The sequence below is a fragment of the Dreissena polymorpha genome, chromosome 12 (genome assembly GCF_020536995.1).
Source record: "Dreissena polymorpha isolate Duluth1 chromosome 12, UMN_Dpol_1.0, whole genome shotgun sequence".
NCBI classification, from domain to species: Eukaryota; Metazoa; Mollusca; class Bivalvia; order Myida; family Dreissenidae; genus Dreissena; species Dreissena polymorpha.
In genome coordinates, this window is record NC_068366.1 from 2,864,935 (window position 1) to 2,876,005 (window position 11,071).

Genomic DNA, 11,071 nt, shown 5'->3' on the forward strand with positions numbered 1-11,071 from the left:
AAGAAATTGTATGAAGTTGTATTGTACGATGACGTTGTATGAAGTTGGATTGTACGATTAAGTTGTATGAAGTTGTACCGTACGATGAAGTTATATGAAGTTGTATCGCACGATAAAGTTGTATCGTACGAGTTGCTCACCATTGTCAAAGTTGTGTCTGCAAAATACGACCGCGACGGTTTTCACTTCATGAAAAGTTATTCATGTTGTCAAATAAAAGATATGTACTAAAAACCGATTCCTGAGAGAAACTATACAAAACTTGGAGGATGACAAATACCTTTATTTTCCACGATTTCATGCAGCGATCTGTTTTCTGGAATAAAGTATCTACGATAGGATTTTGTTCATGCCGATCAATCAGTTATTGTTTATGAACGAGCGTACATATATGATGGTCGACTTTATGTAATTGCTTGCTTGTTCTTATCTGAAATATATTTTTGACTCGAAGCTTTGTCTGGATATATTATTTTTGTCATACAGTTAATTATGAAAATACAGTTATGTAGTCTGGCTTGTCACAATCATGATTAGGGCACTTTCTTAAAATAACATGACGATGATCTTCATACTAGTACGTATTTGATACTTATTATGTCTCAAAAATTAGATGTGGTTGATTGCCTTTTGCCTTATAGAGTTACAGTATGCTTTCTAACGATTACATCAAACCAATTACTTATTGAATGGATATCACGTCTTACATTTAGTTAAGGAAAATAACGTTGATATATGAAGCAAGATTTGAATAACTCTGTGCGACAGGTGCTGTTAATGAAATCGTTTAAAATCCGCAATTCTGATCTTTGTACGTTACAAGGAGATGTCCACAGTTTTTATTCGTTTCATCTGTAATTGATTTATGATTGTCTTTGTGCTATGTCAAGTTCTTCAGTTCCTCGACGATATTTGACCTGAACCCAGTTGTTGACGAGTACATCGTGTTATACTGAGTAACGAAATATCATCATGTTTGAGACCATGATTTTATTTTTAAAGCTGTGAATGTAAATTATATTTGTCTATAATTGCTGTACTTTGACCTTAAATCTTTCCTGCATTTGGTGTCGTGATAGCAAGTTTTTTATCATTTGGGACGATGTCTATCAAATCCAAAAAGCAATGCGGGTAGGTGCTACCTCCATGAGAAGTTCCGTAAATATACAGGTTGATTGGCCTGAGATACTGCATTTGTGATGCGTTTATCTTTAATTTTAAACTGAAAATAAACATGCCTTACGTCGTGTTGATATTTACACAATTTTACAACTTTCCCGCAAAGACATACAGGCAATAAGTTACATATTTACACACACCCGTAGATAAAGCGTCAGTTGTTGGTCCAAAATTTGTATATATATATAGCGACTGGGTTTTCGAAGTCAACATAAAGCCTCGGTATTGCAATAGTACTACTCTTGGTAAAAATAAAGAAATATTTTAAAGCTTTTATTTTTATAAAGACATAAGTCATTAATTGTGGGACAACACTATCTACTCGAGAGCGGATCAAAGCAAATGATGTATAAATAAACAATACATTGAATAACAGAGTAAAGCAGTCCTTGGTTATCCGTTCTGTGGCAATAATTTGAAGGCATCAGTGTCGCGGTACGCCTTTAGAGCGGGGCGGGCAGCAATACGGTCGTGGAAGGCCTTGAGGGTGGGGAAGTCATCCCAAAACCCCGGAGACATGAGGCTCAGGACGTCGAGCATGTCGAATAGATTGTAGTCGGCGTACGAGATCTGTTATTAAAGGTTGCGACATTTGTATTGTGTTCAAAAATAAAAGTTAACAAGTGGCCCAGGATGGTCCCGAAGCGCTCAATTAGGTTCTAGGCACACCAGTTTCAGGGTGTCAAAGACTTGCCCTCGTGACCTAGTTTTGTCCCTTCTTGACCCAATTCCGAACATGAACTCGATATTTTGAAGATATCCACCATTATGTTTCATCAAGATTGAGTCATAAATGTGTGTTCTAGCGTGTTGACAAGGTTTGTCTCAGATATAACCTAACAAAATAATTTTTTAACGCAAGTGATCAAGACTCGACCGTTACCTAGATATTGTAAAAATAAACATTCTATTTTGACCAACTTGAATTGTTATTATTTCGAATATGTTTATTCCATTGGCTGAGAACAAATTCTCAGGTTAGACGTGCTGATCTTCGGATGCACGTGACCAAGATAGGGTTAGGTATTGTCAAGATAATCATTCTGACCAAGTTCAACCAACATTGAGTCATATATATTTATATATATATATATATCATGCGGCGTCTCATCTGGGTCTACGCTGTTTGCCAATGCCTTTTTTCTAGACGTTAGAACTATTTACAGGAAAACGAGTAAATGCAAAAAAATCAATCTTGTCTAATGTTACGTGTCCAATGTAAATAGCTGTAATACATATAAAACGGCTCGGATAAACTAAAATTTTATAATAAAAAATCAGACTTCCAGATTATTTCATTGTATCACAAAATGATGTCTTAACATTCGGATTTGATAGGATGGTTATGTGAAACTAAACGTCCTTGGCTCGAAATGGACCCTTATTCTCATCTCGATTTCGCAATACATCGGTTACAGAAGGTCGATCGCTGATGCTGTTAAAACATGTGACCCGACTCTTTTCTTTAACCCATTTATGCCTAGTGGACTCGTAATTTTCTCGTAAAGTATCCTGCTTTATCACATTATTCGAACGTTCTCTGGTAGCGGCTTGCAATCTTTCTAATGTTCTCATTGAAATTGAAATAGCAATGGCATATTAACAAGGCGTCGAAGCGGCCTTTGGCCCCGAAACATAATACAAGGTTAGAGCCATTAATCCCACAATAATTCACGCTTCTTTTCTATATGTGTTATGCACATTTATTAAATATTCTTCTCACTATCACAAACGGTATTTGATTCGTGGTGTCATGAACGCGTACCTTAAACACTTATCCTTTAGGTTACCTATAAGTATATGAAATAATAATCGGGCACATTTGCAGAGCTTACCTTGTCCAAGATATAGTCGCTGCCCCAATTTGACATCAGGGTCTCTATGTATTCGACTTTAACTTTGGCAGTTTTAAGGAAGTCTTTCTCACTCCCTTCCTGTAAATGTGAATGCTAAATAACATTTATTATTTTAAAAATCAAAACAAACAAATACATCAAAACACAAATAAAAAGGAGGTTTATTTATAAAGAAAGCTGTTAAATCGCAGATCATTTTTTAAGTGCGATACAACTACTTGTTTTGCCTTTTAAATAGTTTTTTAAAATGGAAGTTTTTGTAACCACGAGGACTATAGCTATCTTACCATACTGCATGATACTTTTGCATCTGGATACGGGATATTGATAGGATAACGGGCAAACAACTCGCGTGTGTTCGTTACGTTTTTAGCTTACATGTTCGTAGATCATGCGGATGTAGGCGCCCCGTATGTCCTCCACCTGGTCATTGATCATGTCCGTCCGTGCCGCCACCACTAGATTCTCGTGCACATTCAGACCTACAGGAAAAGGGAATCTTCAATAGTGTCGCGTTTTGAGAAAACTGGGCATAATGCATGTGCGTAACGTGTCGTCCCAGATTAGCATGATCAGTCCGCACAGGCTTTTCAGTGACGACACTGTCCGCCTTAACTGGATTTTCGTGTAGAATAGACTTCCTTGAAACGAAAAATACCATGAAAGCGGAAAATGTCGTCCCTGATTAGCCTGTGCCGACTAATCTGGGATGAGACTTTATGAACATGCATTAAGGCCCGTTTTCTCATAACGCCTCTCAATACAATCATATTTGAGCCTGGCAATTGGAAAATTTCACTTAATGACACGCTTCAACACATAACAAAATCTGTGAAATGGTCCCTTTAAGTCAAAGCCAAATCATTTTACGTTTTTGATTTCCATTATTCAAGGACTGGTAATTCGGGGTGAACCATATTCGTCCCTCTTTCCTCTGGGGAACAACACACCTGCTTTCTTGGCCAGATATCGGAGGATGGCACAGGACTGTGCGACCTTCACCCCGCCGTCTTCAATCACTGGAACCTGACCGAACGGCTAAAATACACCATGTATATCTACAATCACAAACGTTTAACATTGCCTGCAGTAAATCTTATACCAAGCTTGGGAACAGAATTATTATCCAGATTATATCTCATAAAATAAAACAAAGAAGTTGATAGTTAAAAAAGCACATCTGCAATTGTCGTATTAACGTATGTGATAAAAAAGTTATAACGGTGTTTAATTATGCCAAATATATTTAACACAGAACACTCTCAAACGTGTAATGTGGAAGCTTAAAAGTAATTAAGCCGTCCTATGTGCAATTCGATCTTAATGCATGCGCGCTGAAGCCATACAAATACTTAAAATCAACAATTATTTCGAAAAATATTTCGTAAAATAAATTTAACCCAAAAGCGAGATTGGCTTCTGGCGGCGTCGGAAGCACCATGTAGTTCTCATTAGCTTCCCGAAGCCATTCTCGCGTTCGCTCGTAAATGTTCGGATATTGTCGCGGGATATATATACATATAATATATTGACGGATTGTCACACAAACAGTAAATTTTGTATCTCGTTAACTCTATGTTACCAGACCACATCTAACGTTTAAATTGTGGCTTTTGCTACCAGAAAAACTTTTTTTATGCGTTAACTTTTTTTAAATAATATTTTACGAAATATTCGTTTATTTTGAGTGATAATGGGTTTCTACGTATTGCCCATATTAGCCTCTGTAGACCATACAGGTTAATCAAAGCTAACCAAAGGCAACAATTTCCGTCTAAACTGGATTTTCGTTAAAAAGAAAACTCCATACAAGCTGAAAGTGGTATATTACCAATTTTTATGAAAAAATGTCCACTCTTACTTCGTACCATCATCGGCTTATACTTGGTCGTCCACTCTTGGTCTACGTCAACTTCTTCGTAGTCGATGCCATTGTCGAGACACAGGTAGCGAATGGCCTGCGCGCGACCTGGCCACGAGAAACACGTGCTACACGTTTAATTTGAGCCGCGCTCTAGTAACAAAGGGGGTAAATGCATGAGCGTTAAGTGCGTCTCAGACTTGCCTGTGCAGTTCGCACGGGCGTATCCGATGATTGATTTTGCTTTATATTTTACAGGCTGTGCCTTTTGGATTTGGCAAAAAAAAGCGCGATAAATCATAAAATTGGGGAAAAAATAAAACATTATTAATATAATTATACATAAGTTAAAATAACTTCCTTAAACAAACAAAAAATGCTATAAAAGCGGAGAGTGTCGTGTCTGATTAGCTTGTGCAGACTGCACGGGATAAGCTGGGACGGTAATTTACGCACATGCATTTAATCCCGTTGAACCAGGGCGTGGCTCAGGCGTATCACCATTTAAACAGTCTCAACCTCATTATTATAGCAGATATGCAAGAATTTCGCATTTGGTATTGTTTAAATTATCTATTTTGTAAATGGTGTTCAAATTTTTATATTGTTGTTCTTATTGATTTTAATTGGTTTTGTAATTGTGTTGTTGTTTTTTGTCTTTCCAGACTATGTTTGTCTTCTTCACTGAAAAACAGTGCAATGTTGTCCATAATAAATTACTGTAGGTTGTTCTAAGAGCTACGCTGAGAATGGACAAGCTCTGTGGGGAGGATTGCTGTCTTGCCACTAGTCATTATTTGAACATCAGTCTGACAGAACTGAGCTAAAAGCATGTGCCGTCCCAAGTGTCGTCCCAGATTAGAATGTGTAGTCCTCAAAGGATAATCAGGGACGACACTATCTGCCTAAACTGGATTTTTGTTAAAATGTTACTTTTTTTAAAGAAACATCTTATATGAGCGGAAAGAGTCGTCTCTGATTAGCATGTGCGGCTTTCACTTTACGTATATGAATTAAGCCCAGTTTTCCCAGACCGCGGCTCAATTTTTCGGTTTCAGGTGTTGTAGGATACTGAACTGAGGAATATGCTGGATTTCGACCGTTTTCAATATTATTTCAGTCCGATCGCGGCGGTTTCTGTACCAACTCAGACTTGCCTGGGTATGCTGTTATATTGCTGATATTGCAGTATCATGTGCATATGACGGTAACTGGAAACCACCCTTATGGAACCAAATGGGAGAGAGGATTTAATTAAAATTCCCTACACAAATTATATGTCCGGGCCCGGGATCGATCTATGCGTGACACAAAACCCCATAGAAGGCCTTAAAGACTGACAGAAGTACGGACGGACGGACAATAGCAAATCCATATGCTCCTTTCTGAGGGAGGAGTACAACTATTGTGAGGTTAATAAATAGTATTATTGCAAGTAAATCACTACGGTTTTTACTTGTGATTCTTTGCTAGTTTTCGGATACAGAACAACAATTTCGTACCTCGTGACGAAAAGTAGAACAGCTGGACAGTCACTGAAAAGGACAAAACAACATGTTGTAAACGTCCGGACCTGTTTGTTAGTTTAAACCTGTTTATTTAATCTCAATTACTTAGAAAGTCTAAGGCTTCTTTGAAACGCTCTCGAGTCCGTTTCCTGAGAGTGGAACCAGTACTTGGTGTCTTTCGGGGAGATCTAAAGAACGCTCCCATACTGGGGGATCGAACCCGTGACCTCCCGGTCGCTAGGCGGACACCATATCCTTGTTTCATATCAAGTTTTGACCGTAGTCAGTCTCGTTTGGTATACTGTGTTCAGCGGACCCTTTATTACGCCACGGCGACCTGGTTCAGTTGGACCTGCACTCTGACAGACCGTAAATGCTGATGATCAAAAGATTGGATGATGATATGGTTGAATATTTTTCAAGCACTTCTGTATTTTGGCTAATATTAATTGTGTCAAGAAAGCGCAAAAATTAAGAAATGATTGCGCAAAATAAAGTAAATTTAGAATTTTTTTTATATTAATTGAAGTCGCATTTCTTTTGGTTTAAATTGGCATTGCAATTTTGGGAACTTTTCCGTTGAATCCGAAGCTCCTGTTTCGTTGTTATTATTTAAAATATGGGTCGCGTTTTGGGAAATTGGGTTTTATGCATGTGTCGTTCCAGATTAGCCTTTGCAGCCCACACAGGCAAATCAGAGAAGACACCTTCCATCTTAACTGGATTTTCGCTGAGAAGAGACTTCCTTTGCGGACTACACCTGCAATAATGGGACGACACTTTCCGCAAATGCTTTAAGAACCGTTTTTCCAGAACGAGACTCATGTGATAACCTTAAGATATTGTAACCTTGAGATATTGTAACCTTGATATATTGTAACCTTGAGCTATTGTAATCTTGAGATATTGTAACCTTGAGATATTGTAACCTTGAGATATTGTAACCTTGAGATATTGTAACCTTGAGATAGTGTAACCTTGAAATATTGTAACCTTGAGATATTGTAACCTTGAGATATTGTAACCTTGAGATATTGTAACCTTGAGATATTGTAACCCTGAGATATTGTAACCTTGAGATATTGTAACCTTGAGATATTGTAACCTTGAGATATTGTAACCTTGATATATTGTAACCTTGAGATATTGTAACCTTGATATATTGTAACCTTGAGATATTGTAACCTTGAGATATTGTAACCTTGAGATATTGTAACCTTGAGATAGTGTAACCTTGAGATATTGTAACCTTGAGATATTGTAATCTTGAGATATGTTTACCACGCTGCAAGATTTATGTACATGCAGTATAGGGTTTATCATTCGAGAAGTAACTTGGTGATATCGCTAAAAGTAAACAATCATAAATTGTAAGCAAACAGGTCAACATTTACTTGAGATTACTATTGCAGCAAGCTAAGAGTAAACATGAGTTGGTAACGTAAACTTACTGTGAGTTGCAATTATCCAATACAACAATATTCAATTATAAAACAAAAAATACGCGTAAACACTTAAATGCGTTTAAGCCGACAAAAATAGGGTAAGAGATAAACATGTGTACAACTGGTCGCGTAATAGTAAAGCATTATTGAGTTGTGTTTCTTTACACTTGAGTAAGCACTACTTTGATAGCGTAACTAAATTGTATGACAGCGTTCTTTTAAAAGTGTAAAGTCAAGGTTTACCTTAGCTTAATGCAATTGACACTGATTTAAGGGTACGATTTAACAAAATTTTATAACATACCATCGATTTAATTTTATATGTGATGTGTACATTTGATTTTGATTTCTGTAAAAAAAAAAGATTACCTACGCTAACTGGTACTTATAAACAATTTAGACATGCACATTTAATGTAAAATTCAAAGTAGACAATAGAAGAATTTAAAGACAAATAGAGGGAACATGGAGCTTAATGCAGGTTCTTACAGTGTCGTTACAGTTTTGTTGCATGCAGGGGCGACACTATCCGCCATTACTTGATTTTCGCCAAGAAGCGACTTCCCTTAAACGAAAAATACCTTAAAATCGGAAAGTGTCGTCCTTGATTAGCCTGTGTAGACAACATAGGCAACTTTGGTACGACACTATACGCACATGCATTTAGCCCAGTTTTCCGAGAACGCGACTCATATGGCGGTCAGTAATACAGTATCCCTGTAGCACCGGTATCCGTATGACGATATTACGATATACAGTATCCCTGTAGCACCGGTATCCGTATGACGATATTACGATATACAGTATCCCTGTAGCACCGGTATCCGTATGACGATATAACGATATACAGTATCCCTGTAGCACCGGTATCCGTATGACGATATTACGATATACAGTATCCCTGTAGCACCGCTATCCGTATGACGATATTACGATATACAGTATCCCTGTAGCACCGGTATTCCGTATGACGATATTACGATTTATTCAAGGATGACGCGTAATGTTAACCCTTTGCATGCTGGGTAATTTGTCTTCTGCTAAAATGTCGTCTGCTGAATTTCTAAAATAAGCATTTCTTCGATTTTTTTAAAGAATACTATCAGAATAGCAAACAGTTTGGATCCTGATGAGACGCAACGTTCTGTGGCGTCTCATCAGGATCCAAACTGTTTGCAAAGGCCTTCAAAATTCGGTTCCAGCGCTGAAAGGGTTAATGACTCCCTTTCACCAGAATACGCTGGGAGTATATCGGACACTTGAGTCAGGGCCAGCAATCACAAAGCTCCCTCAATATCGTATCTTAAGTCGTACTTAAGGCAGAATTTGCGATCATTTGTTTTAGAAATCCAATATTTCATGTTTACAAGTGGATATACCATGTATAATTTCAGGAATATTTACTCATAGAAACATGTTTTATTCGAGAGACTGATATATTTAACAACGAAGCCTGTATTCATCATAGAACGTTATAGTTTCAAGAAAAGTCCAGTCATAAGTCTCATATGTTGGTGAATGCGAGTATTGGAGTCACAAATTGACACAAACGAAGTCGTGACAGCCAGGATATTTACGTGTTATTGTAATTGAAATACTACCGTTGCATGCAATATATACTTCTGGTTAACTTAAATAATTTCTGGTTAACCTAAATAATCGAATGCTAATATATGACAATACGTGGATCATTGGAGAAGTGTGATTTGTCATAGTAATAAAACTACATAAAAAATCTTGCCGATTGCCAACACCCTGGAAAAATTAATTGTGCAGGGGATAATACAAGTTTAAGTAACAGTGGGAACCCGACAACGAAAGAAACGTTAGCTTGATCGGAAGAGCTCACGTCACGTTGAGTGAACGAGAGTTACCCCGTCACGTGAAGTGAAGGAGAGTGTCCACGTCACGTGAAGTGAACAAGAGTTCCCACGTCACGTTAGGTGAACGAGAGTTCCCACGTCACGTTAAGTGAACTTGAGTTCCCAGGTCAGGTTAGGTGATCGAGAGTTCCCACGTCACGTTAGGTGAACGAGAGTTCCAACGTCACGTTAGGTTAACGAGAGTTCTCACGTGACGTTAGGTGAACGAGAGTTTCCACGTCACGTGTAGTGAACGAGTTTCCACGTCACGTAAGGTGAACGAGAGTTCCAACGTCTCGTTAGGTAAACGAGAGTTCCCACGTCATGTTAAGTGAAATTGAGTTCCCACGTCACTTTCGGTGAACGAGAGTTCCCACGTCACGTTAGTTGAACGAGAGTTCCAACGTCACGTTAGGTGAACGAGAGTTCCCACGTGACGTTAGGTGAACGAGAGTTTCCATGTCACGTGAGGTGAACGAGAGTTCCCACGTCACGTTAGGTGAACGAGAGTTCCCACGTCACGTTAGGTGAACAAGAGTTTCCACGTCACGTTAGGTGAACGAGAGTTCCCGCATCACGTTAAGTGAACGAGAGTTCCCACGTCACGTAAAGTGAACGAGAGTTCCCACGTCACGTTAAGTGAACGAGAGTTCCCACGTCACGTGAAGTGAACGAGAGTTCCCACGTAACGTTAAGTGGACGAGAGAACCACGTCACGTTAAGTGAACTTGAGTTCCCAGGTCACGTTCAGTGAACGAGAGTTCCTAAGTCACGTTAAGTGAACGAGAGTTCCCAAGTCACGTCACGTGAACGAAAGTTCCCTGGTTAGGGTCCGGGACTGAATGAACAATTTTGACGCCGGTGAAACTTTGGAATGATAATTAAACGTATAGCCTATTTCCCTTAATGCTGTCAAATATTTACACGGTGCCTATACCACGTGACTTTTTAAGATCTGTGTTGGGAGAATTAAGCGCGACCCAGTTAACATTTTTAATGGTGTCTTTATAAATATTTCACCATTTTTAATGGGATAAAGTGGAGAGCCCGCTAATTCGTGAGAGTTTTCTATAGGTACCATGATCTTTTAAAACAAATAGGTATTTTTTCAGAAAAGTGCAACGCGCGGTTTGTAATCTGAAGTCCCCACACTGATTCGACATTTTTCTAACCGTTCAAACGCGCGGTTGCACTTTATTGAACAAATACTTATTTGTTTAAAAAGATCATAATACCTATAGAAAACTCTTACGAATGAAAGGGCTTTCCACTTCATCCAATTAAAAATGGTGAACTATTTAAAAAGAGATCATTAAACAGGGCAACAGATAAGGTTCGTTTTATCGTTTTTACTATTTGT

General features: G+C 38.3%; 1 protein-coding gene across 1 annotated transcript; it reads right to left on the minus strand.

The window, feature by feature from the left end:
• Nucleotides 1-1,439: 1,439 nt before the first annotated feature.
• LOC127853803 (glutathione S-transferase P 1-like) lies at nucleotides 1,440-7,960 on the minus strand. Its single transcript, XM_052388581.1, has 7 exons — nucleotides 7,856-7,960; nucleotides 6,399-6,431; nucleotides 4,904-5,004; nucleotides 3,986-4,073; nucleotides 3,414-3,517; nucleotides 3,015-3,113; nucleotides 1,440-1,749 (listed from the first exon to the last, which is right to left on the minus strand). Coding segments are annotated over exons 1-7 (603 nt in total). The 5' UTR covers nucleotides 7,857-7,960; the 3' UTR covers nucleotides 1,440-1,572.
• Nucleotides 7,961-11,071: the final 3,111 nt, after the last annotated feature.

Excerpts from the sequence above, each read along its gene's own strand:
- LOC127853803 (XM_052388581.1), bottom strand. Across the intron at positions 3,518-3,985 it reads ATATCTGGCCAAGAAAGCAG|GTCTGAATGTGCACGAGAAT; the intron begins GTGTGTTGTTCC and ends CTTTTCCTGTAG. Across the intron at positions 3,114-3,413 it reads TCCGCATGATCTACGAACAT|GAAGGGAGTGAGAAAGACTT; the intron begins GTAAGCTAAAAA and ends TCACATTTACAG.